A 27462-nucleotide genomic window follows, 5' to 3' on the forward strand; every position below is an offset into this window, starting at 1 on the left:
TCATGGCCCCTACCCTCCTCCATTGCAAGATTTTTAATTGATCACTCAACTGAAATTTCCCATGTGTGGGAATGTTGCTGAAATTCCCTCTTGAGTTAGAATTTAAAGTTTGTGAATTCAAGATTTTAGTTCTTCAATTTATTGAGTTTTAAACTAATAATTTGCACACATTTAATGAATTTTATTAAAACTAATACATAATTCAATCGAACTCGTATATCCACCCCTGGATATGCTAGTGCACTATATACCTTTTAATAAACAATTTGTGTTAGCTAGGAATCACAACTAATTGATTTCTTCAAGGTCTAATATAATACATGCATAAGTTTTAGAATGTTGCCCTTCAAAACTTTTATACAATTTTCTACCATCATAGAATTAACTACTAATCCAGTACGTAGTACCTACTATTACTACTACTACTACTACTAGTAACACATATTAGTGTACTACTAATATAATTAATTGATGATTAGCGTTGAAATCTCTTCTTCCTTTCAGCCACCATAGATAGAAGTCTTGAAACACCTTGAGTCCACATCTCATATTCTCTTTGATTTTTGCATTCGAACTCAACAACACCACGTATTTCTGTCTTCAATCCGAAATATCGACGTTTTTCTCCATCCTCAAATAAATGCCTTCCTGGCCATGCTGGTACATCCTTGTAAACTTCTGTGACTACATCTGTTTGCACACACAACATACGTTATTTTTTCGTGTCTTAATTAAATTGAGTTGTTTTGCTATAACATATAGTATCAAAATTATTCTATTTGGACGTACTTTTCTTTTTCTTGGTAATAGTTTTTCCAACATGTTTGCTTTTCATCTTCAGCATCACCTGTGAAATAAGGAAACTTAAAATGGTAAGGACTAGGAACATCATCAATAACATTTTAAAGTTCTATGCACAGACGACATAAGTAATATTTATGGGATGATATCACTTATAATAAAGTAATTATAAATAAATCAGTCTCTATAATGAACCTTCTATTTCATACTTACTAAACTACAATAATGGAATTTGCAAAAGAAAAAAAAGTTACACTCAATTAGTTCAATGGGTTCTAAGTTGGACGACTAGTAATCTCTAGATGGACGGTAAATTCCCAGATATATTATATTGTAGTGTATTCGGTCTCATAAACATTCCGATATGATCAATTTTTCATAGGGGTATTGACTAGTATATATTAACGGTTGAATTCCCTTGACATACAGAAATATTCCATTATAGTGGTAAAAGGGATTCATAATTTCTTTTAAGTCACAAATTTATATCGTGAAAATGCAACATTAGTATTTTCATGAATTTCTGACTGCGCCACTGATATATTACTGAGTCTCAGGAAGTGCTTACCTCTCCACTACGATGAAGGTATACAGAGACAATCTTCCAGTGAAGATCACCTAAAAAACCGAAAAATAAAACAAGTCAGCATGAAATCTAAAAACAGGACAGAAAAAAAAATCAAATTTTATGGCATTGTTAGCAGGGAAGAATTGTGCAATTTACCATTACGAGTTCTCTTGAGAAGCTCGCGGCCTCGAGCCAGTAATTCTTGATTACAAACACCCAAAAAGTTCTCTTCAATGTCAAGTCCCTCACAGTAATTATTGTTGTTGTTGTTGTTGCTGTGATTTTGGTCGCTGTTTCGCCCTGTTCCTCCGCCAATTCCCTTTTCTATTGGAATTACTGCTGCAATGTTCCATACTTCCTTCAATGCTCTTGCCTTTAATGTTGCTGCCCCTCGCAATGCTGCGAAAAACAGAAAGAACATATTAGTACTATCTCAAGTCCCAAATATTAGCTCGTCTTGTGGAATTGAATTTGTTTCGAAATATTTCACATTTAAGAAAAAGAAAGTTATTTACTAGAACTAGTACCTATTGAAAGAGGAGAATGGAACAGAGGAAGTACATTATTAGTCCAATTTGTAAATGCATAATACATATAAATGCGTCTTTTATGTTCTGCATCTTTGGGTGTGCACAAGTAGACACTTATATAAAATTGAACAAGCATACATGTGTGTGTCTACTGTTCAACTTTATATACATTTAAATGAGATTATGGACTCTGTTTCATATGAAGTATTTTATTAGTCACCTGTAGCAGCAGCAGCAGTAAGAGTTGAAATATCTCCATGAGATCGAACATTAACTGCAGAGCTAATCGCGGACATGAGATGGTCCCGATCTGCTCCCATAACTTCGGCAGCCTCCACGCACTGCGCGGCAATCAACATGGCTGCCGAAGCTACAGCAGCATCAGTCTTCGCCATTTGCTCATCTTTGCCAGTGGACGAAGCTGATGCGGTGGCCGCAGCAATTGCGGCCACCGAAGCAGCAACTCCAGCTACTGAAACAACAGCATGGAGTTGCGCGTTTTGGGCCCTACTTTCTTCTTTCTTTTTCTCTCTCCTTTCTTTTAACCACCTGCCAACTGTCTTACCACCAGGCGTGTTGGGTGCTAACCCAACAGCTGATCCAGTGTATCCTGTTCTTACATTTGTGAATAATGGTTGCAGAGTGCTGTTTGCTTTCAAGTACTGTACCACAATATGAGAAAATGAAATATCAGTACCAGAATACGTAACGTTGAATTAACTGAACTCAATATTTTCGATACGTAAGCCTGTATTGAAGTGTGAAAATATTGAAATTTGATCACATGATTCAAATGTATAATGGTCAATTTGTAAGATGGTAAAAGCTTATTTGTACAGTGTTTACACTAGACGAATAAATACATTACATTTGTTTTTTTATCAGTTAACCATAGTTAATTAATGCACATTTTCATTACATTAAGTCACTTAACATATTAAAAAAAAATTGATGAAAAGAGAAACTCGCAATCACTATTTTTTGGGTGTGCACACGGTAAAAAAACCCCGCTCCTATACAATAGCTCGCAAACCACACAAGAGAGGTAACCTGCACTAGACAAGACCGGTGCGATGAACTCAACTCGGAAGGCAAACTCCTTGCTTTCCTTAGTAAGGGGTTTCAAACTTGAGACCTCACTCAACATATTAAATTGAGTTGGTTGACCGCGAACACTAGTAAAATCTAAGCTTTTGTTTGACTATAGATTTTGAAGTTCAAACTTGAAATTTTGACTTTTTGAAGTTGTGTTTAGACATTCATTTTACTTGAATTTTTGTGAGTAAAAACTCTCAAAAACTAATCACTTCAAAATACTTGAAGATCGATGATATCAAATTTAATGACCAAAGAAGATAATTTCTCAAAATCTATGGGGAAAACACTAAACTAAATCTTGAATATGACTTTAATGAAGTTGACTACAACATGTAAATAACAAACATGAAAAGGTACAGCATTGAAGCAGATAGGTAAAATTTAACTTTAACATAAGAGAGGAAATATGTTGATGGAACACTAAAAAACAAGCAAGGCAGAATTCTGAAATTGGTAAGTGGCAGAATACTGAAAAGAGAAGCAATGACAAAATGATAAAAAATGACAAGAGAGCATCAATTTTCCACTTACACACTCCACTTAAAAAATTTCTGTTTTGATGATCGATAGGTAACTAAATACAAGGATAAATCTAAGTCAATTTTGAATCGTACTTGTAGTATATTTTTGTGAAAGTTAATTAAGACCAACATAAAAATAAAAATTTGGCCTCGTTTACATATGACATCTTCACGTGCTACATATAATAATAAGGTACTCCATAGTCCATACGATAAGTTTTTTATATATATATAGATATAGATCAGTTTCTATTATTACAAGGTTCAGTCTAAAATTAAAAGGCTTTTACCAAATCATGGCTATTAACATTGTTGTTGTTTTTTATCCAATGTCTTAGTACTTATTTCCATTTGATTTCAAGTGGGAAACGTAAATGTTATCGACTTTATAGGAGTAACATTTACCTAAGAAGATACTTTATTCATTTATTTTTACTTGTTATATTTAGACTTGACATACTCATTAAAAATAATAATTAACATAACTACTTTACCATACTATCCCTATTAATCGATATTTAATATTATGTCTTATAAATAATGACTTGGAAAATAAATAATGAATATTAAGGCTAAAACATGAATTCTTTTTTATCTTTTTTGCAATGTTAAAAGTGAACAGGATAAAAGTAAAAACCCTATTATTAAAATACTAGTACTTTTTTTTTTGTTTTGCTAACTTTGTTGATCTCGTATAAAACCAAAGTTAACATCTTTTCCTTTTTCTTTTTCTTTTTATGGCCATTTGTTTGTAGAGTTATTCCCTAAACAAAGTCAAAAGGTGGTTTTGATTAGACGGCTAAAGCATCCTTGTAATTTGTAAAGCAAGAAAAAGTTGTACATTGATATTAACAAAAGTGTATTGATATGTTTTCTTTTACTTTGGAAATGGGTCCAATCCATACCCTTTATTTATTTCTACTACTATCATCATTAACTAATAACAACACTTATCATAATTAACCACTTAAAGACAGATAAGATATGCACTTGGGGTTACTTTAATTAACAAAATATAATTAATTAATACTAATGAGAAAAATTAATTACCTTAACAACATCTTCAAATTCTTCAGAAGGAGAGACTGGAGGACTATCAGTTTCTTCAGTCAGAGAACCATTCAAAGGTCCACTACTATGAGACAATCTTCCTGATGTTAATGGTGATATTTCCTGCCCATTATGCATCTAATAAAAAATTTCCAAAAAAAATAAACACTAATGTTAAAAATATTACTAGTACAAAATTACTCCATGAAATTCCCCTGTATAATGTAAACAAACAAAAATAAAACACCCCTTCTCTTTTTCATTTTTCTAATAACTACGTCTCGATTCCAAGTAAGTTGCATCAATTACATGAATTTGTACTTGGTCTATCAGTCATACCTCCTTATAACAGTCATTTTCAATACTAATTTTTTGTTGTTGCAATAAAACGGTCCAACATATGATATTGTTAGTTTTAGACCAATTACATAAATTCCAACTATTCATGTCGCTTCACTTCAAGATTATCTCAATCAAAATGTTTAACATCATACGTCTCTATGACAAATTTCATTATAATAACTAACTTGTTTCCTGAACCAATTTTTCAGATTATGTTATTACATTGATCATACACTCTCTATAACAATATTTCGTTATAGCAACCAAAACATACCCAGACAAATGATGTTGTTACAGAGAGGTTTGACAGTACTTACAGATTGAGACATAATGCGATCAAGAACAAGTTGTGAAGTAGCAGAGGAAGCAAAAGAGAATGTGTTTCCAGCAAGTTTATTAGAAGAATCTTCTTCCTCAACAGAGATAATGTTCTCTGGTATAGTAACAACAACACTACTACTACTATTTATATTTGTATTATTATTCGTCTTAGTAATAAGAGATGGAGATGATGATAATGAAGAAGTTGTTGTTAACGCCTTGCAAACTTGCAAAGCAGAGGCACTCCATGATCTTGACAAAAATTCCATAGGTGCTTTTGGACTTTCTGGAAGATTCATATTCAAGTTTTTTTCTGACCATCTATTATCCATCAAGAAAAAAAAAACACTAATTGGGGCTAGTATTTTGTAGTAGTAAGAGTGTGAATTGCTTTTGAACAAGAGTGCAGGGGTCTTGTTAATTTTTAGGTTTGGGGGTGTTTTTATAGTAGGAACTTGACTTGTTAATGTTGTCCTGTTTTGTACACATATGATTGAGAAATGACTATAATAATTGTAATGTAGTAATAGCTTTGTTAAAACATATTGATTGTTAAGTCATTTTCATAATTATCTTAACTTATATGTATTGATGTGATGTTACATTATTAGGTTAGGTAAGATAAAGATAAAGATAAATAAAGTATTCTGTTTGTTTTAATTTATTTGTCTTATTTTAATTTGATACAGAGTTTAAGAAAATAAAAAAGGATTTTGAATTTTGTGATTTTGAATTTCCACTTTTCACGTAAATGCTTAAAACTATAAGATTAAAAGATATTTAAGTGCATTCCAGTCAAAAATATAAATTTGAAACTTATTTTTTCACTTCTATTAAATGAAGGATATATATGAGCTCATTTTGTAACGGTAGGGGTATATATGAGCCGTTTGTATAAGGTAAATGTATATATGAGCCACTTTCATAACGAGAGACATATCAACTCCAAATGACAAAGTTGAGAAGTATATCAAACCTTTTACCCTTTTTTCAAATTTCATGCCAAATTGACAATGCCGCTCTTCTTATCCGTCCCATCTGCTCTTAAAGCATGTTTGGCATTGTTGTTGGGAGGCCAAAAATAATTTTTTTTGAAAAATAAGGTGTTTGGCTAATAAGTAAAACTGCATTTAAATTAAAGCAAAAGCAATTTTCTGATGTTGGAAAGAAATTAAAATTTTCTGCTTCTTAAAAAAAGCAGAAGTAGAAATAAAATTTAGGGAAAATGCATAAGTACCCTTCCAACCTATGCTCGAAATCTCAGAGATACACTTATACTATACTAAGGTTTCATTACCCCCCTGAACTTATTTTATAAATAATTTTCTACCTATTTTTGGCCTACGTGGCACTATCAACCAGATAGCTTGAAAAAATTATCAACACGCGCTGGTCCCAGAAGATAGTGCCACGTAGGCCAAAAAGGGGTAGAAAATTATTTATAAATTAAGTTCGGGGAGAGGGGGGTAATAGAACCTTAGTATAATATAAGTGTGTCTCTGAGATTTCGGGCATAGGTTGGGGGGGTACTTATGCATTTTCCCTAAAATTTATTTCAAGAACAAAATATCCTTGTCATATATACATATTTACCAATATATCTCTTATACTTGTTTATTTTTGTTGTGAATTTTTTGTCTGTAGTGATTTTATTTGTGGAATGATTTTTAAATTTAGTTTGCGTGTTATTTTTAATTATATTTATATTATCATGTTAATATCATATTGATAGTTAATTTATTTTTTATTCATTTATGTATAATATTGATTGAAAATTTGAATAGGTACATTTTAATTTAATAACAAAAAATAATGAGACATTTTATAACAGATATTTAAAATATTTTATCTCTATAAAATAATCTAATATTAAAAGTGTATTGATACTTGCTCTTTTTCGTAAATTGACTTTAAAAGTACTTCTAAAAAAGATTAGTCAAACATAATTTGCTTATTAAAAAAAATATCCAAATGAGTTAGCCAAACACAAATTACTTTTTTTCAAAAGTACTTTTTTGAAAAGCTATTTTGAAAAAGTGCTTCTAAAATTAAGCAGTTTTTAGCAGTAATGCAAAACAAGCTCTTAGCCAGCTAATCAAGAATCATAGAAAATTTTCTTTTCATCTAGATTTTCCTTTTGAGATTGATTTTTTCTCTGCTTTATATTTTTTTTTCCCACCAGTTCAAGGCACCTTTGTAAGAAACTTATGTGTTATTATTGAATCATTCCTTTTCAATCCTGATAATTATCACAAAATATTGAATCTTCATTCTAATCTATATAGTCTTCCACTTCGAGTCAAACAATAAGTTGGTCTATACCCCAATCTATATGAACTATCTTTTTAAGGCATAATGCATAAATATGCTCTTTAACTTGACCTCATTTTATATTATGCCCTCTAATTTCGAGTGTGCATAGGTAAACACTTATACTTGTATAAAATTGAACAAAATAGACACACACGTCCTACAGTGCAATTTGCATCCAATATGGTGACCTATGTGTATTATGTCTCATAGGACCCATGTGTCTGCTTGTTCAACTTTATACAAGTTTAAGTGTCTACGTCTGCACATCCAAAGTTGAAAGACATAAATGTGAAATGCAATCAAGTTAAAAGACACATTTATTTATTATGTCTTTTCTTAATAATAAAAAATATTTGACTTCTCAAAAAATTTGGCCACACATATAAACATAATAAGTGAATATTAGAAAATAAGATAATCATTGATTGAACCAAAGAATTTTAGTAAAGAGCATTTTGAAAAAAATGCAAAAATGCTACACCTAAAAGTTAAGGGAATTCAACCGTTCATATAAACACAAAAGAAAATTTTGCCCACTTGTATAATATGATTTTCAAACAAAGTGGATGTAGGGTGTGTTTGGTATTTTTGATGGAAAATATTTTTTTTGAAAAATGTTCTTTAGAAAATAAGTTGTATTAAGTAGGTAAGTAAAATTTATTATCCAAAAACTATTTCTATGTAATTTATATAAATATTATAGATGGTGGAGTGTTGGAAGGTGGGGACGAGGACTATATCGAGTGGAGATGAAGATGAGGTGTGTTAGAGGGCGGAGATGACACAATTGGGAATATCACTAGTAGACCAAGCTTGTTTCCCTTACTTTTATTAAGGAGCTTGTTTTCCTCATTTTTGAGGAGTTTGTTTTCCTAGAGAAAATATTTGACCAACCAAATATGAAAAAATTGAAAATGTTTTTCTTCACATCGAACACGCCATCAATTTAGATCGTTTTCTACAAATAACATGTTAAATTACATGGAAAAAACACTCATTATAAGTTACAACTTCTTATTTTTCTTTTCAAAATTCGAAGTAGGGGATTACAATGTAAGGAATCGATCGAGTCCACATCTATAAAGTAAAAGTTCAGGTGGTCAACCAATCGATCGAATCCACATCTATAAAGTGAAAGTTCAGGTAGTCAACCAACTAAAACTCGGAAGATCACTATGTTGAGGGATAATATTGTTGAAAATGAGGGCAAGTGGGCCTAGGTCAAGCAATTGTGTTTGACTTATTGTCAGGGATCCTTCTTTTCTTTTGAAAGATAATTACACCAAATATTTTGGTTGATCCCAGGCATACAGTGGTGGGTAAAAGCTAAAGTGCAATTGTCCCACAAAAAGAAAGAGATATGTAGTACACAAATGAAAACTACTAAAGCTTTTCATTAGGGCCTACACCACTAATATGGTTTATATGGTGCAAATATCATTTTATTCACTATTTGGTCCTGTTTTTAAAATAGGGAAAAAGATCTGATATACCCCTCAACTTTGCTACTTGGAGTTGATATGCCCCTCGTTATGAAAGTGGCTCATATATATCCTTATCGTTATACAAACGGCTCACATATACCCCAACCATTATAAAATGAGCTCACATATACCCTTCATTTAACGGAAGTGAAAAAAATAGTTTTAAATTTATATTTTTGACTTTTGATTTTTTTAAAAAATTATTTAGGGGTATATATGATTTTTCTAGTAAATTTCAAGGTATATTTTAATTTTTTCGGACATAAATTATTTTTTGACTTCTTGATTATCATTATTTGAGTTTCTTATTCTTATTTTATTTTTTCTTTCATTTCATTCCTTAGTATAATAAAGAAAAAAATTTAAAACTATTTTTTGTGGCTATATTATAATTTAAAATTATTTTTTTTGGATATATTGTAATTTAGTTTTGTATTTGAAGAAAAAAATTGGGTCATCTATAATAAATTTTACAGGAATATTAGCAAAACTTAAATAAATTTGACCATCAAAATAATAAATCTAAATTAGTCATTGAAACAAAAAAAAAAGTTAAAAAAATAATATATGTTTGAGGAGGATTAAATATACCCATATGGGATTATATTTTTTTTAAAATATAAAAAATTAAAATAAAATTAATTTTTTCACTTCCGTTAGAGGAAAATGGTATATCGTATATGTGAACCATTTGTATAACAATAGAGGTATATATGAGCCACTTTTATAACGAGGGGTATATCAGCTCTAAATGACAAAATTGAGGGGTATATCAGACTCTTTTCCCTTTAAAATATATAAATTGTCCTAAAATAAACTTGCAAATAATATTGTCTTCTTCTTATTTCTTTTTTTTCGTAATTGTAAGGGTTAAGAAATAAGTGAAAATTTATAGGGCAATTTTCATTAAGTACATTAGTATATGCGTTAGTTATTTAATATAACAATAGTTTCAATAATTATATCTTGTCAGAGTTTGCTTCTGATACACTATATTGAACGAATGTATCTTGCTTCTCGCCTCTCTCCCTCTCTTCTTCATGTGCTTCTTTGTATATATATTTTATAATGTATTGTGTATCACAATTATATATATATATATATATATATATATATATTCAGTATCAATTATGCACTAATGTATCCAGTGTATTTGTGCATGTTAATTTCATCATGCGTGTGCGGTATCAAATATCTAGTGTATCGACTATCAATTTCATGTATTTAGTAATACAATTATTTATTTAGTGTATTTGCGCATGTCAATTTCATCCAGTGTGTTCGATATCAAATATCTAGTGTATGCACTATCAACTATCGATTTCATGTATGCAATGTATTTGTACATAATTACATATTGATTCTAAAAGTGCAATGGTGTATCCAATGTATTTGTGATATATGTAGTGCATCTATGCTTAAGTACATCAAACTAATATAAAAAAAATACATATATTTGATATCAAATTTGTGATTTATACAATATATTTGTGTATAGATACATTTTTAGAAAAAAAAAAGAGATAAAAGAAGAATAAAGACATAGTTATCCAAATACTTATATTTGTGCATAGATGCATATATCTGGTGTAATTATGACTTAATAGTGGTCCTTCAATGACAATGGTATCAATTACGTACCCATTATAAATTCAAATCCAAATTAAATATTGTGTGATTATGTAACCATTTTAAAGTAATTTGATAATTATACTAAAGATATCTGCTTATTTATGTAATTTTTTAAAATATCTTTATCAAGAAAATTGGAGTCAATTTTGAATTTTTCAGTTAGTGAATGAGGAGTATTAAGAAGGTGCTTGGATTGGTTTAAAAGTTGGTCAAATCTATTTTTAAGTCAATTTTTGACTTCTGGAAATGTTTGATAAATATAAAAATAACTTAAAATAAGTCAAAAATGACTTAAAATAAATTAAGGAGTGTTTGCCAAAGTTAAAAATAACTTAAAATAAGTTTTAAATGAATTTAAAAAAAGTCAAAAACTAAAAGTACCTCTACGTACTTTTTATTTTTTACTTAGAAGCTACTTTTATGAAAGTGAATATATGCCACTAGTATAAACATATATTTTAAATTATAAATTCCACTATATATAGTTAGCTATGGAGATAAATATGATTGGTTGGCCAAAATATTTTAAAAAATATTTTCTCTAAAAATATAAGTAAAATGACTTTTCCTGAAAGTGAAAAAAACAAATTTCATAAATAACACTTCAAGTTCATTATTTCGTTTCTATGCACCCGTTAAACATCCCACTCCATGTCACCCCAATCCCCTCCATATTCTCATAATTTTTTATTCGATTATATATAATTTTTTTAGAATTGACATTTTTTAATTGCTTATTTATTAACAATAAGAAAAAAGTCCTCTTGTTTTTCGAAAATACATTTTTTTTCATAAAGAACCAGTTGGCCAAAGTTTTGGATGCAGCACATTGGCTCAGTTGGTTTGGAGGGTGGTTATCCACACGAGTAACTCGAAATTAATTTTCCTCAATGCCTTCTGAGTCGAGTATGTCGCATAGGACTTACCTAGTGCGGTTTACATACAATACTCACCCAAAGGGCAGAGACCGTAGCAAAAGGAAAGGCGCGCAGCAAAGTATCCTTTTTACTTCCACAGAGGGATAGTCGACTGGCCCAATATTTAAAAAAAAATACTTTTAATTTTTTTCATTTTCGTTGATCAAAATATATGTTGGAAACAAGTTATTTAAAAATCAGAAAAATTATTGTCTAACGAAAGTAGACAAGTTTTATATGTAACCTTTCAAGTTCATTGTCTATTCTACCGTCAAACCCCCAACTTCTACATCCTCCATCGTAGAATTTTTCTAAATTACATATAAATATATGTTATTGCTTATTATCAAACATCAGAACATAAGTAAGAAACTTATTTATTTTCGGGGATAATGTTTTCCATCCAAAGCACACCCTATCGTGTTGATTAAGCGCTTGCAATTTTCTCAAAAAACACTTTTTTAAAGTGAAAAATACTCGACTAATACTTTTCCTTCTCTTTTTCTTTAAAAATGTACTCTGCAACGAATAATCTATCATTAAGATGCTTGTGCTTCTTCAAAAAGCTTATAACCTTCAGTGGTTAAAGTAAAGACGTATCCAAAGCTTATATATGTCAACAAGTGCAAATTTCAGTATAAACATATACACTAAAAATTAAAAAATTAAAAATCTTATTTATATATATACTATGTAATTTTTTGTTGAGGGGGTTCTAGTGAGCATCCTCGCCCCATCCTAGATCCACCCTTGCATATATGTAGTTCAAGTCCAATTCATTGATGCAATTGAGTAGCTAGAGTCGTTTCGACTGAATCTATTACTTTCAATTCGAACATGTAACATAAATTTCAAAAGGGTATATATATGTATTTTGTGTACAAATAAAATTTTGCATTGTGCTATTGAAAAAGCTGTAGAGATACTCTTAATGGTATCATGAGGCCTTTTGGGGGCAATCACATACGATTTGGACTCAAAACAAACAATATAACACATATTTTAAAATAATCTTTAAACTGACTTAACACAACAATTATTATTAGAGCTAATGGTTTTGGAGACAAGAATGAAGATGTTTCATGGTTTACTACTTTTACCATGTCAAAGATAGTTTAAAGAGATACGTACATGCACAAGAAGAAATTAGCTCTAGGGTTTGGTGACTATAAAATGCTCGACTATGTGGGTGACACATAGTGAATTTCAAATAATGATGTGTAGATCATGATGATAGGCCTCACCACATGAAACTTACTTCGAAGGAAAGATCTTTTGGATCATGGTGATGGCCGATGGGAATGTTGTGTACAAATGAAATTTCATATTGAGTAATTGAAAAAATCAAGAAGCTACATAAGGTGTAAAACTCTTTGAGAAAAATCATGCGTACTTAACCTAAAACGAACAATATTACATCATATTAAGAATATCTTTAGACCGACTTAATTAACCCAACGACCACCACATAGTCATCTTTACACCCACTACTTTCTCATATTTGATCTGCATAACATCGTGTATCTTTCTATCCCCCAAAACAACACTAACAACTCATGTACCAAATATTAAATAAAGTTTGAAAAATTGGACGATATGTCACTGTTCATCTCATTCTTTATTCCAATTTAGACACTGTACATACTACATAGCTTAATGCAAAACAAGATAAATTGTCGGGGCATAATTGTTACATGCAAAATGACAAACCCCATAAGGTTATTTAATTCAGAATTATTCTTATATTGTGTCTCTTATTTATTTTTTTGTCTCAAGTATTCTCAACATCAAGAACTCTTACATGTTTTGTTTAGGATCAATACAAAAAAATATTTCTGAACAAAGCTGTGTGATTTTTGTACTGGTAAAATTTAGGCGTGCTATAAGAAACGTCATTATCTTTCTTTTTTTTTTTTTTTTTTTTCAGATCTTTTTTAATTCTTTTGCTTTTATCATCTTCTAATATCTGAAAACTATTATAGCAAACTGTGTTTAAAAAAAAAAAAAAAACTTTTGAAATTTTAAAAAAGAGTTGGGGACCATTATACAATCTCTAGCTATATTTGTGAGGATTTAAAAGAAGATCCCTTTATTCGCTTTGTCTGAAAACTCCAATGATCAACCACTACTCTCCTTTCACTTTCATTTTTTCATTGGGATTGATGTTTGCATTTTGTAACTCCAATAGGGTTTGAGTTTAAAATTTCAATAGACTTGATATGATCAAACAACAAATATGTGTTCGATCAAAAACGATCTCAGAATTTGAAGTTTATATATCAAAAAATGGTTACTTAGCTTTTGAAATGTAACTTTGAGATGATAATATAATATTAATTGAATAACCCTTCAAAACTTTGTTCAATGGATTGTCCAACAAATATATAAAGTTTGGATCAAGACTTAAACTTTCAAACTCAAGGTTGTGGTCTAGTAGTCAATGAAATAGGTTGAGAATCACGATATCTCATGTTCAATACTAGGTATTTTCTTTCATCTATCCTAACACAACCTTAGTAGATAGAGTTACATAATACATTTGCTAATGAAAGATAATAGATATAGAGTTTATTTTAGTTGCTAAGTGCTAATTCGATACCTTCTTTACGACTTTCGACCAAATTAAAGCAACCGTATATTTTTTTTATATTTAATACAATACAAATACAAATGGGTTGAGTAACGGAAAACCTGGCTAGCTAATATGATTTTAAATGAAAAAAATATAGTCACTTCCATAATGAATATAAATAATTTGGAGCCAAACTTGCATCTTTTGAAATCCCTCAGTGGCGCCGTCTCTGTATTTTTTGGATCATATTTTATCCAAAAAAAAAATTATAGTACGTAGCTTCTAATCATATAATCCATATTTAAATAAATTAGTTATCCACCTTGTTTTTCATTGGACAAGTGGACAGATACTAACTTGTGCTGGTTTTCTATTGAAGATGTGTCTTTTTTTGAAGGGAGCTAATTTAAGATCAAATTGTAAAACAAATCACTGTCACACGCAGTGCTGAAGAGCAAGGATTTTTATTAAGGGATGTCAATGATTATAGTAAAAAAATAATTATAAAGCTAGTAGGGCTTAAACACGCAAGCTCAAAGAATTCTTGCAACCCTTTAACTACTAAATTAAACCATCAACTTATGTCAAGAGATATTAATAATTGTATATATATATTAACACCCCTTGGGCAAAGGATGGCTCCTCCCCTGGTCACGTACACTACCTAACCGTATATGAGATTTTCACCTCATATAGCTTCTCGTTCAATTCATTTGCTTACTCATTTTTCTCATTTGCCTATATGCACAATGTACCAACCCAAAATTGTCAAGTTTCACCTCAAATGTCATCATTTTCCTGCAGACAACAAAATTAGTAGTACATTGTTCTATTTGTTTCAACCATTCCATCAGAACATCTAATTTTGTTTCTGAATCCATCTGTCGTATAGGGTAGAATTAATCAGCAAATATTTGGAATAAAAGTACAAGACGGGTTGGATTATGACTCAGTTCGTCTTAACTTAAATGGATATATGAATAATAAATCAGATTGAATAATTCAAAGAAAGAAAATAAGAAATACACTCTCAACCACCTTCAAGATTCTATATTGAATATGTGATTTATGATAAATACTTATTCGTACCAGGTACTTAAAGCTATTGAAGTTAACCTTAACATTTAGTAAAAATACATATTTTACTGATTCGATATAAACGGTAAGTTTTTAACTTGATTCAATTATGAGAGTGATAAGAGTTGTTATTCCACTCTGAAATAAAGACAATCTAGAAGTCAAAAAAGACAAGGTCTATAGAATAAGTTGATCGAAATAGTACAACTATGCTCTCCAATAGGTACAAACTACAAGGCAAATATATCCCATCATTCAACTAGTGGAATAATTACCTCATCTTAGTCCTTGTGTTATTGAAATGGGCAGCATGTGCCCACAAAAAGCATTCAACAAGTAATCATTATAAACCACTCTTTTCTATCCAAAAACATGAAAAAGATTGTTATTCCATATTTGTTGGTTGATTGACAACACTTGAAGGGCAAAACATTTGTAAAACTCATACAACTTGCTAACATAAAACAGTAAAATTTCATGGCACACCTTATTTAACCTATTACCAGTTTTTCCAAAATATTTAACTGGTAGTCATGTGCGAAGCTAGGGGTCGAAAGCCGGACCTCCTTTTATATTTATATCAAATACTTTGATTTCTTCGTGTGTTTTTTTTCTTAAAAGTTTTGAATGCTCTAAGCAAATACTGGTAGCCAGTCTAGGCCTTCAGACAAAATGCTCCTTAGTTGTTGTACAATAGTGTGTTTGAAATTTATTGTATATCAGTTCAAGTATAATGCTTAAAGAAGTGAATCTTGAAATTCGAATATAAAAAGTGAGTTTAGATCAAGTAGGTGTTGTTGGAGAAAGTTTGAAAAGATTGTCAAATTGTTAGTGTTGCAAACTTTAAAGAAGTGGAATGAAAAGTGAGTTTAGTAGGCGTTTGGTAATAAATTTCAAATATTTTCACTTTATTTGGACTTTAAGAAGTTGGAGTTGAAGATGGAGTCGTGTTAGGTTATATACTTTTCTCAAAGGAGAAAAGAGAACACTTTATTTGGAATTGAGATGGAATTGGAAAACAAGTTACTATTCTCAGTTTCCAACATATATGTGAAACTTCAAACATTGATAGTTCATACTTAGATATACATACTTTAAGTTTGTCCTTGGCAAGCCAGCTCCAGACACATAATTTTTACAACTATGGTTGCATGTTTCGAAAGTTATTTCTGAAATGACTAAACTTACAACATTATATTATTAACTTCAGTTATGCTTTAAATAGAGGTTCCCAAAATCGACTATCTATGCACTTGCGTGGAAAACTGTATGCATGTAAATTAGCACTTGTATATACATGCGTATGAGGATGTAACTGTAACCAAATACCGACATAACATAACTTAAAAGGAAAGGCGAAAAGTTCATCAAAAGGGATCAACTGAAACAATGTATAACCAACGCTGCAAAGATGGAACAATTTATTTAGGTGAGAAGTCAGGGAATTTAAAGATGCAAACGCGCCTTGCAACAGAAGAGGATTGTGGTCTGATCATCCACATTCTTCTTCTGAGAAGGTTTCGGTTGACTGGTTTGCCATTTAAAGTATCTAAATTTCATATTAGCACATCTTTAAGAAGTTTACTCATTGTACTTCTGGATATTCCAATATTTATTTTAGTACACGGTAGCATTTAAATGTTTTACTTATTTGATCTTCTTCTTTAATCAAACATGTCACCATTATTTTAGATATGATGAAGAATAACAGAGCAGTGAGCCAGTCCTAATGCAAGTTCAAAACCAGGAGAACATTTCCGTTAAGTCAGATGTACCTGTAGTTATGCGGATGAGGCCCAAGCTTGTAAACCCCATTCACGCCTACCTTCTGGCCATCTGCAAGTAACAGAAAAGGAAAGCCTATGACTAGGACACAAATTTAAGGTAGATCTCGGAGATCCAAAGTTTAGAGTGGCAAAGGTATCCCAAGTACAGGTCACAAGAATTTGTTCTTAGCTTTCAACGGTCATTCTTAAGCATGGCGCAAGTTGCAGTGACTTGTTCTCTCTTCCTGAGGCACATTGAACCAGTGACACAAAACCGGGCTATTGCAGAAGTTCCAAAGGCAAAGTTCTTTGTTGCCATAGAAAGTGAAATAACCTCCTAACAGTACAAGTGCACGCAGCCCCCTCTTTACCTGAGACGGGGAAGTTGACAGTGACACTTTGCAACCACCAGTTTAACATTATCAAGCTGGATGGCACCTCTGGCCATATAAAGATATCCACAGAAAACCTGAATCCAAGATAAAAATAAGAAATACGCTATTATATACTTAAGTTATATGTTCGTACGCCGAAGTAAAAGAATGATTATTACTCACCAGTCATCTATTTGTTGGACTGTAAACCTTTACCACCATAGTATTGTTTTGTAGTTTCGCGAGAAAATTCTGCAAATGTCATCCCATCTTTCAGCCTCGACAAAAGTGGTGGAACAATCTTTTGAATCTCATGACTTAATTCCTCAGGGAGATGCTTAGACTGTTCAGTTCCCTTGCTACATACCCCGCACTGCTGACCACTTAAAGCTAAAAGTTCAAGCGGGTAATCCAAAAGAGAGAACTGTTTGCTCCATGCTGGCTGCAAGAAGACAACAAATGTTTCCCTGCTCAAGTTTTCAACCTTTGGTGGTCTACAAACACAATGAAGTGTTGCTCGTAGCTTCCCCTTAGATAATATATCAGCTGCTTCTCCAACCTGCAGAATGAGACTCTCTGAAGGTGCCTTTACAATGAAGACCTGATTCTTTTTGGGATCAAATAAATGAAGATATGTGTGCCCACCGGGTGAAGGGAATTCATGCTTAGAAGAAACAGGTGAATCATTATTTATAGCTGCTGCTGATTCTTGGTGAGAGGACAACAGAAACATAGGAACTGTTAAAAGAGTGAAAATACCATAATCATAATGCCACTGCTGCCACAGACCATAGTCATTTGACTGGTCTTTCGATGACTCAATTCCTTGCTGCTTCAGACTGGATTGCTCATTCTTATTGACTTTCCCATTTCTTGCTTTAGACTGTCCATTTCTTTTAGCATCTTCTCTAACAATATCATTGTCAACAGCGGAATGATAATGGATCAGACGCCCTTTAGCTGTGCCAGACTCTAGTAAGCTCTGTTGCAGCTCTTGGCCCCCAATGGCCTTGTCACATATTTGTGCAAGACGAAGCCCTAAGTCCATCATGCAATATCCTAGCTCCTTAAAGGTGCAACCTAATTTCTTAAACTCATCCTGATCAACCTCTCCTTCATCCCGATTATCAACATCTAGATCATCAACCTGACAACCACTTCTTTCATAGCATTGCCCATATTTCAATTGCATGGAAAAAGAGGAGACATCTCTATTCGGGTTCTTCAATGATACATCACTTCCCAGATTTTGTTCCTGTTCATCAATGATTATATTGAGAGTAGTGAGCAATGGAGAAAATTATACAACCTAGCTACCATCTTGTTCTTTCAAAATCAAATTTTACAATGCAGCAGTCACATTTCAAAAGCATCATAAAAATAGCATTTAAAACAATTACCATTCCTTCACCCTCAAACAGTAATATGGCAAAACAATTTGGGATATACAGATAAATATGCTCACCAATCAAAGTGGAGTAAAGCATTTAACATTAGATACCCATTGGATCTCAAATTTTATTATCAGTAAATATATATAGCCAACCCCAACTAATTTGAAATAGTGAACCATCCTGCTTTATGTAGCCAAATTTCATTCAAACATAGGTAAATAATAATAACAATTCATACTATAAGGCAAATATATAAGGGTTCTCTAAATAGAACAACAACATACCCAATGTAGTTCCACAAAGTGAAGTCTGGTGAGGATAGAGTGTACGCAAACCTTACTTCTACCTCAAAGGCGAGGTAGAAAGGTTGTTTCCTATAGACCCTCGGTTCAAGATAAAATCAATCTAGAAAAAGACGTAATGGAAGTACAATAGACAATAGATAGTAACAAAAACGACATATAGTAGCAGAATAGTACTACATCAAAATAATACTATAATAGAACTACACGAAACAACATATAGTAACAGAAATCGAAGAACAAGAAACTACAAAAGTTATTCTATGACTACTAACAAGGGCAACAAGACAATGCACTTCTACCTATTACTATTACTACTATGGACCTCCTACCTACTAACCAATGGTTTTATTTAAGAACATTTCGTTTACATAAATAATGGTAAGAGTTCTCTAATTAGAGCTGCTTTTTTAACCAAACTAAAAAGCTCACACAAGTGCCTCAATTAGTCATTACAACTTTTAAAAAAATATTTTTTATCATTGTATTCTTAGCTAAGCGTGCATTATGATTTTTGAATATTAAAGGGGAGAAAAAGGAGAGAGGTTGACCTTAAGAAGGCGCTTGCGATCATCATTATTGAGAAGAGCGAGTTTTCGAGCTAAAGGAAGAAGAGTTCGCCGGAGATTGGAAGCTTCTGGAACGCCGGTGATGGCGAGAAGTCCTGGTCCCGCTGGCCCTAGGTTTTCCATTACACTTCTGGTGACTGATTCCAGACGCTGAATTTCTTCTATAAATTCATCTGATAAAAATTTGTCTGAAGAGAGCTGCAGCAAATCAGAATAATGAAGCTCGTACAATTCTACTACTTCCATTTCTTTTCTTTCTTTGTTGCTATGGTCTATGGCAATGCTGCAATTTCGACGTCGTAAACTATGTATATATATAGTCGACTAAAGTGACGTCGTTTGGTTGCAAACTTTATACTCTAATAAACAGTTATTCCCCAAGCAAATATTTCGATATAAAAGTAATTATGTCAATAGTTTTTTGAGAAATTTATAGTGTGTGTCTGTAAGAATAATTTTTTTTCAATCTCAAGCATGGGACTTCTCTTGCATAACAATGGCTTCAATGAAACTATCTCAAGCATTAATGCCTTGTGGATTTTAACGTGTCCAACAATCAACTCAGTGGGTCAATTCGTACTACTCTTTTTCATTTGTTTGCATTGAAGATTGAAAAAATTAGTGTGTTATGATGGAAGACCCGAAGGAGGGTTGTGGATAGGGAGGTAAGTTCAAAGACTCCTTACATCAAACTTTTGAAAATGAGTGCACATGAACAAGTTATTCATTCATCATCACATTTCAACAAAAACCCAAACAGTTAATTGAAAATCAATTACTCTTTCTGCTTCTCATTAACAGGTTATTTTCATGTTGTGCAGTTCTCCCTTATGCATTGTGATTCTTTTTTCTCTTTTGAAAACCCATGCATTCATTAGTTCATGTAAGCAGGAAAGATCAAAATGTAGAAGAAGGTTACACTCCATTCTCCTTGAAACTCTTTGTCAGCCATATAGCAGTTTCCCTTGGAGAAACCTTTTCTGGACCAAATGGTTTCAATAACACCATAAGCTCGTCTAGACGCTCTTGCTGCAATAGTTGCGCACTGAACTCAAGTAATCCTTCTAAGGCTTCCGCACGTTGCTGGTAAGAAGATGTGTCAAACTTCCGTGAACGAGATTCTGATGATGACCGGCTTGAGGCACCAGTTGGATAATGTTCTGAACATTCACTTCCAATCTGTGCAACTCCATGAACAGGGTCAATTAAAGGTGGCTTGGGAAAGGTTCTGTCAACAACCTGTACTGTACACTTGTCTTTCGTGAATGACCAGTCACTATAGCGTGGTGATGGGGAAGACAACTGTGTCGATTTTGGTGAAGCTCTCTGGATGGGTAAAAAGGGGTCTTCTGAAGAAGCCAAGGGATCAACCATCTTGTCAATTCTTGGAGCATTCATGGAAACATCCGGAGACACCACATGGTGAATAAGACCAACATTGTGTTTGTAAGGTGATTCCAACTTCGCAGCTCCTCTTGATAAAGGAAGAGATGCTCTACGTGTTGACTTGGAAGGTTGGCTAACTAGTGTATTTGTCACTGGAAGCTGCATACGTGTGTAGATATTTAAGTCTAAATGAAAAATCCAGCCTTGAAAAACTACAGGTACTAGCTCAATAATATAGAATCGGGACAAGAATATCCAATTCCTGCCTGGAGTTATATTCATTTGTTTCGACTTATAAGCTGAAGATCTTTATGATACTATTTGATCAGAAACTTACCAGTTCACGGGTAGAGCCAGCATTGGACATCTTTAATGGTGTGCTCTGTCTCCTGTGAGGTGTGGAATTTCTATTTGAATTGAATCGCACAGTTTTGACAGCTGCCGACAACTTTGAGATAGCAGAACTTTTTACACCAAGGTCATAAGGAGCACTTTCAACAGATGGCTCTGAAAAAATTTTCTTCACAGAACTCATTAGATCTTTTGTTCTCCGGGATAAACATGGAGAGTCCATTCCAGAAATACTAGGATTCAAAGCTCTATCACTGGACAATCGCCTCAGCTCTCTTTCATTAAAGACAGGAGCATTTCTGGGCTCAGACAATCTTTTTTTCTTTGCATATGTTGAATTAGAAGATTGGACTGGGAACTTGTGCTGCCTCGGGCTGTCAGAATTCAGAAGGATTTTTAAAACATAGGGCTGAAGATGGGGATGTTGGAGTAGGTCTGCAGCCTGGAACAACAATTGAAAGAGAATTGAAGTGAAAAAAGAGTTGATGTGTCGAACAGTAAACTTCCTTTCATGAAGCTCAAATATACACTTAGAAAGTAAATAGTGAACTTTGAGGAAGTGAGGGATACATACACTTGGCCTGAGTTCTGGATTTTTCCTTAGCATACTCTTAATAAGGCCACGGCTGACAAGGAAAAAAAAATAACTTTAGCAAAAGAATAACAAAAATATATTAATCCAGTTGTAGCACAATTTGACGAAATAAGCACAAAAATGGGTAGCCTCAAATGTGCAAAGGATAATTTACTCACAGTGCACCAGAATACACGGTGGGAAGTGGAGCAACTATACATTTGTTAATTTTATTAATGAGACCTTGCATATCCTGCATTAAAAGCATTGGAGGTTATTTAAAGTATTACAACTGATAATAAACATATCTCAGGTAAACCATCTATTGATTTCATGATGAGAAGCCGAAAATCTAATAAAAATAAAAAGAAATGAAACCCAATAGTTGATGAATGTCACAATCATAAGAAAGAACTACATCCACTAGTTAAAGGTAGAACAAAGTTATACAACATAAGTGTAAGTACAGTCGGTCTCACTTATAGATCAAGTAAGGAATGGTTACTCTACCCATCAGCCCATGGAAACAGTCACAGGAGAATATCCTAAAATTGGATTTAGAAATGCAGAAAGCAACAAAATTGCTGTGGAATTTATAGCACCATCAAGATGATAAGCACAAAATGCCACGTAAGGGATCCTTGACGATGTTCTCAAGACAACTATTTTCAAGGCTACAAGCTCTTACAAGTCCACAGTTCGGCAACGTATCTTTGTTAGCTCCCAACACCCACACACTGTTAAGGAGAACTCAGTAATACCAAATCTCAGGGCCCAGCATAAGGCTTGGACTAAAATCAACACAAATAGCCTCGCTTTGGAACCAGCAGGAAGCCAGAGTTACATCTAACAGTAGCACCACTTTTAATTGGAAAGCCAATGTTAACTTATGGAACTCTAACCCCACTCAGAGTGCTTTCCTCCATTATTTCACTGCTTGCACTCACGAGGACAGGTACTCCCATTTTCAACCAATCTACAATTGCTCTAATTGCATCCTTGAATTACCACTCCAGCTCTCACTTCTTGCATGGAAGTGTATACCAAGTATACACCAGCAGCCCATAGGCTAAAAATTAACATTGACAGTCAACTACTTTTTTACAAAAATATATATATGTCATCTGAGCTGCCAGTATATTCCCTAAAACTGCCAGTTGCACCTATGATTTAGTAATTGATTATATAGTTCATGATAGTATTAGAAATTCATTGTCTGGAAAGTACTATTTAATGACTTACAAATGCTTTGAATGCCGGCTTGTGAGAAGTCATTTCGTATAAGCAGCAACCTGGATGTGCAAACAGTCAGCAAAACAGTGTGCATCTAAAATAAAACGTGGTTCCGTGTGAAGCTACGCAAGCAAGGAAAGGTAAAGACTTACCCAAAGACCATATATCTGATTTGCAACCATAGGGTATATCAGCGAGAAGCTCAGGACACATATAAGTTGGAGTGCCCACCACCTGACAGTCAATATGCCTCATCACCAGACTAATCAAAACAACAAACACAAATACAGAATATTCGCAGACAAGTTACTTACAGAGGAAGCAAGATCATTGGAAGACAGTATTTTAGCAAGACCAAAATCACCTGAAAACAAATCTTTAAATAAATACTCAAAGTCAATCATACCCAACTTCAAATTATGAGGTAAGGGGATTACCTAGACGTATATCGTGCTCTTTAGTCAGAAAAATATTTGAACACTGACGCCGAAAAAGTAAAATCAGCAAACAAATCTATGAAACAGAGAAATAATAACTTTATGGAATAACATAGAAGATATATGCAACTCACCTTGACATCACGGTGAATTATATGGTTCGAATGCAAGTGATCAAGTGCCATCAACAGTTGAACTAGCCACTTACAAAGCTTCTGCTTATCAGTCAGTATTTAGAATTAGGAAATGAAATGGTCTAAATATTAGGAAGTAAATTTGGAGGCAGGAAGGTATGAATCACAAGGAAATGTAAATTCAATAACAACCTCCTCGGGGAAAAGAACACCATTCGTTCTCTTAATAGCATCTGCCCTGTTTAAGTAATGAACAGATTATTAGACGATATGTAGGAAAAAAGACATAAGTACCTAGATTCAGGCGCTCAGGCCTAAGGTCCACTATTCTGAAAACAGTTCATTTGGAAAAGGAAAGATGACTTACATATCACCAGCTTCACAATACCCAATAATAATGCACACATAGCATCCCTGAAATTGGGTATTTTCACATGGTCAATGGCATGGTAGACTGAATAAATCATTCTTCAACAGCTATATAGTACTGTGAACAACTCAAAGGTTTAGTCGTATCTAAGATAATTTATGTACCACTTCTCGTATTGGTGTATTAAGCTTAAGAATATTTGCTAAAATTGGAATTGTAGCACCAGCTTTTGCCTAGTAAAATCCTAATTAACCATTCAGTTCAATAGTTAAATCACTATACGTCTATCACCTTTAGATATGTAAATGCATATTCACATCGAAATCACTTAAACAATAAAAATGCACAAGGGCTGAGTATTCACTTGAACAGCAGTTTTAGTTCTTATATAGTTCAACGTTTAACTTAGATAGGCACCTTTTTGCCGTTCTTTACAATCTGTAAACTTCCACTTAACAATCTTTCATGCTGTTCACATTGTGAGAATCTAGAAGTAAATGACATGAGTAGACAAGTTATCACATGTACGTTGATTCCTTATATGTGTTTAAAATGAAATTGTGAAAGGACAAGAGTAAGCACAGACCTTCTCCACCCAGGAATCTTTGTATTCCACCACAAATGGACTTCGTACTCTTGCGATCAGTTCCATCTGAAAAATAAAGAACCCAGTTCAGAAATTGCACATAGAAACCTGCACCTACAGATTCCCTAGTCTTCCTCAAGAAATAGAAGGAAGAAAAAAAGAGATTAGGCAGAATGGATCTACTCAAGTTAAAGCCTTACAATTGCATTTAAGATAAGCAAGTATCATTGTCTTTAACAAAAATGATGATTACTTCACTTTATTAACAAAGGCCTTTTCATTGCTTTGTGGCCTTTATCAAATCAATGAGTTCGATAAATGTTCGATTAACCCAAATGCACACATAACTTTCATTCTATCAGGTAGCAATGTGCAATTCATTGCATAACTTCTTAACAATTTAAGACAATAATAGTGAATCCTATAGTGCTTCTGACATTTCTTTGCAGATGTCTTCAGACTCTTCATGAGATACCTAGAAAAAAAATGTAACTACCCTGCTCATTCTCTCAGATCGCAAAGAAAGTTGATAAAAGGCTTACCTCCTGATGGGCAGATCTGCGTGTTCTCTCTGACTGGCGAGCCAAGCGAATTTTTTTCATAACATATCTTTAGGAACAGAAGAAAAAAAAAACAGTCAAAAATAAAAAATAAACTGAAAAACACAATAACTAAACTGAATACAGTAACAAAGAACAAAGTATAATAGATGGACTTAGAAAAGGTTGCACATCTCCTTACTTCTTCTTTTCTTGTTTATGCCTTACAAGTAGTGCAGAGCCAAAGGAACCTTTCCCAATCTGCTCCAAAATCTCATAATTTTCCATCTTATGATCTATAAGAACACTTTTGCTTTATCAAACCGATTTCAATCCAGATACAAATTTTTTTCACAGTTGAACTATCATAGCAAACCTGCAAACATACTGTACATCAAAAGGAAATATGCATCTATTAGAATTTTTTTGAAAACATAGGAATTAGCAACACCTCTTTAGTCCAGAATTTTTTTTGGTCATTACAGGTTGAAACATCTTGTATATCTAGATACAATTCAACTTTCATACACCATTTGAATGTATAGGAAATTTCTAGGCCCTACACAGCCTCCCATTCCCCCGGCTTTCTTTCAACCAGGCAGGAAGAATCTACTACTGTAAACAACTAGTAAAACATATCCTGAGGATACACATTGATACTAAATTAGTCAATTCACACACACAACTAATCAACGAGGAATTCTAATCAGCAGTATGAGTTATTCAATGTAAATCAATAAATTCCTTCAAAAACCACAATGTTTTTGATCCTTGAGTAAATTATCTACACACAAACCGTAATCCAATTAATTATATGCCTTGCATACTACTATTTCAGAAGCTATACAAACTCTTAAACCCTCAATTATAGACACCTGCAATTAAATCACGGAAAACGCTCCATTTTAAAAACTTCAAAACAAATACTAAACCTAATCGAATAGCAATTGCGTGGAACAACAACAATCTGCAGCACATAAAAAAAAAGGAAAAAATACAATACCTACCGTTACAGAAACCGATAAACACAGAAAATTCAAAATGTACCAAATGTTTTGCTCCATTACGTACCTGAAACTGATGAAGAATTGGAGAAGAGAGTTAATGTAGAGATGAAGACCAGTTGTTGAATTAATTAATTTTATTTATGGAGTGAACAGAGAAGGAAGAAAATGGAGAGAGCGGTAAAAGAATTGTAAACAAAGCAAAAGCGATGATGCGTCCGCTTTCAAATGACATTTTCAAAACTTTGATTTATTTAAAAAAAAATTGAAAAAAGTAGCTTCGTTTTTTAAAATCAAAAAATTGGGTCCCACAAGTAAAGTCATGGGGATGAACAAACTCGAAAGTTGTCCCCACTCTAGTCTTAATTTAGTAGGGATCATTTCCTTCTTTATTCTGATTTAGGAAAACATTCTTGATATCGCCACTATAATATTTTTGTCTACAAAAATGAATTAAAAATATTCTTTATTAAGTAATAATTTAGCTTTAAAATTTTGTATAGCTTTTTATTAGGTTAAAAATGATATTCTTTATTAAACGTATTTTTTTATAATTTTTAATGAAATACTATTTCTAAAGAACAGGTTTTGTTTCTTTTATTTTTAAATCTCTTTAACTAATAAAAATAAGTGAGATATAATTTTTTTCTTCAAAATCTCATCTAACCGCATTGTACTATTTTTAACTAATAAAAGAAGTGGGAAAAAAAATTCTTCAAAATCTTTATCCAACCGCATGTACTTCTTTAACTAATAATATAGTTCCTAATTCACTAATTTTAATTTAGATAGCGATTAAAAAAACTCCTAATAAATTAAAAAATATTTTTATTTCTTAATATTTTCTTAACTGAAGCAAGATAAGTGTTTACTAATATATTCTATGGTTTTTAAAGCTAAAATAGAAAAAAATCAATAATAACTCTATCAATGATATTTCAAAGATATTTTCTGATTTAAAGTTAGCAATGTAAAAAAATCATGTCTTATAGCATTATGATTCTTCTATCTCAATGTTAAATCAAGAATTATATTGACAGATACTTACTCTTCTTCAATTCAGAATATATTAAGAAATAAAAATATGTATTTTTTATTAGAAAAAAGAATGTTATTATTGTTTAAGTAAAAATTAATAATGGATTATTATGATCTTATATATATTATGAATTAAAAAATAAATGAGATTATTATATTTGAAAGATTACTTCTCATTT

At 32.3% G+C, this 27462-nt stretch overlaps 3 protein-coding genes across 4 annotated transcripts; all 3 read right to left on the minus strand.

The window, feature by feature from the left end:
* Positions 1 to 276: 276 nt before the first annotated feature.
* LOC125871697 (VAN3-binding protein-like) lies at positions 277 to 5692 on the minus strand. The gene is made up of 7 exons (XM_049552343.1): positions 5228 to 5692; positions 4569 to 4706; positions 2120 to 2561; positions 1526 to 1768; positions 1370 to 1419; positions 790 to 847; positions 277 to 690 (listed from the first exon to the last, which is right to left on the minus strand). Exons 1-7 carry the CDS (start codon positions 5561 to 5563, stop codon positions 476 to 478), a joined length of 1482 nt encoding a protein of 493 aa, XP_049408300.1. The 5' UTR covers positions 5564 to 5692; the 3' UTR covers positions 277 to 475.
* A 9237-nt stretch (positions 5693 to 14929) lies between these two features.
* LOC125871749 (uncharacterized) lies at positions 14930 to 19942 on the minus strand. Of its 2 annotated transcripts, XR_007447036.1 has the most exons (4): positions 19614 to 19942; positions 17550 to 18621; positions 17002 to 17461; positions 14930 to 14947 (listed from the first exon to the last, which is right to left on the minus strand). XR_007447036.1 is itself a non-coding variant. In XM_049552407.1 (3 exons), exons 1-2 carry the CDS (start codon positions 19875 to 19877, stop codon positions 17557 to 17559), a joined length of 1329 nt encoding a protein of 442 aa, XP_049408364.1. In that variant the 5' UTR covers positions 19878 to 19942; the 3' UTR covers positions 16888 to 17461; positions 17550 to 17556. The 2 variants fall into 2 exon arrangements, 1 of the variants encoding a protein (XP_049408364.1); XM_049552407.1 differs by lacking the exon at positions 14930 to 14947 and having other exon boundaries at positions 16888 to 17461.
* Positions 19943 to 20397: 455 nt separating this feature from the next.
* Positions 20398 to 26351, minus strand: LOC125871728 (serine/threonine-protein kinase Nek2-like). The gene is made up of 15 exons (XM_049552383.1): positions 26313 to 26351; positions 25444 to 25628; positions 25245 to 25311; positions 24703 to 24768; positions 24114 to 24160; positions 23939 to 23984; positions 23747 to 23827; positions 23613 to 23655; positions 23490 to 23539; positions 23328 to 23409; positions 23185 to 23234; positions 22122 to 22195; positions 21943 to 21994; positions 21355 to 21810; positions 20398 to 21176 (listed from the first exon to the last, which is right to left on the minus strand). Exons 2-15 carry the CDS (start codon positions 25527 to 25529, stop codon positions 20547 to 20549), a joined length of 1830 nt encoding a protein of 609 aa, XP_049408340.1. The 5' UTR covers positions 25530 to 25628; positions 26313 to 26351; the 3' UTR covers positions 20398 to 20546.
* Positions 26352 to 27462: the final 1111 nt, after the last annotated feature.

This window comes from Solanum stenotomum, chromosome 7, assembly GCF_019186545.1.
Source record: "Solanum stenotomum isolate F172 chromosome 7, ASM1918654v1, whole genome shotgun sequence".
In the NCBI taxonomy this organism is placed as follows: Eukaryota; Viridiplantae; Streptophyta; class Magnoliopsida; order Solanales; family Solanaceae; genus Solanum; species Solanum stenotomum.

What these genes read in the sequence shown, in the direction of transcription:
- LOC125871728 (XM_049552383.1), bottom strand. Translation starts at nt 25,529, where the DNA reads ATGGAAAATTATGAGATTTTGGAGCAGATTGGGAAAGGTTCCTTTGGC. An exon ending in ATCAGATATATGGTCTTTGG is followed by an intron (nt 23,235 to 23,327) that starts GTAAGTCTTTAC and finishes TTGCACATCCAG; the next exon opens with GTTGCTGCTTATACGAAATG. An exon ending in AGCCGGCATTCAAAGCATTT is followed by an intron (nt 22,196 to 23,184) that starts GTAAGTCATTAA and finishes CTTTTAATGCAG; the next exon opens with GATATGCAAGGTCTCATTAA.
- LOC125871749 (XM_049552407.1), bottom strand. Translation starts at nt 19,877, where the DNA reads ATGGAAGTAGTAGAATTGTACGAGCTTCATTATTCTGATTTGCTGCAG. An exon ending in ATCGCAAGCGCCTTCTTAAG is followed by an intron (nt 18,622 to 19,613) that starts GTCAACCTCTCT and finishes ATTGATGAACAG; the next exon opens with GAACAAAATCTGGGAAGTGA.
- LOC125871697 (XM_049552343.1), bottom strand. Translation starts at nt 5,563, where the DNA reads ATGGATAATAGATGGTCAGAAAAAAACTTGAATATGAATCTTCCAGAA. An exon ending in AATTTGAAGATGTTGTTAAG is followed by an intron (nt 2,562 to 4,568) that starts GTAATTAATTTT and finishes ATTGTGGTACAG; the next exon opens with TACTTGAAAGCAAACAGCAC. An exon ending in TATTACCAAGAAAAAGAAAA is followed by an intron (nt 691 to 789) that starts GTACGTCCAAAT and finishes GTGTGCAAACAG; the next exon opens with ATGTAGTCACAGAAGTTTAC.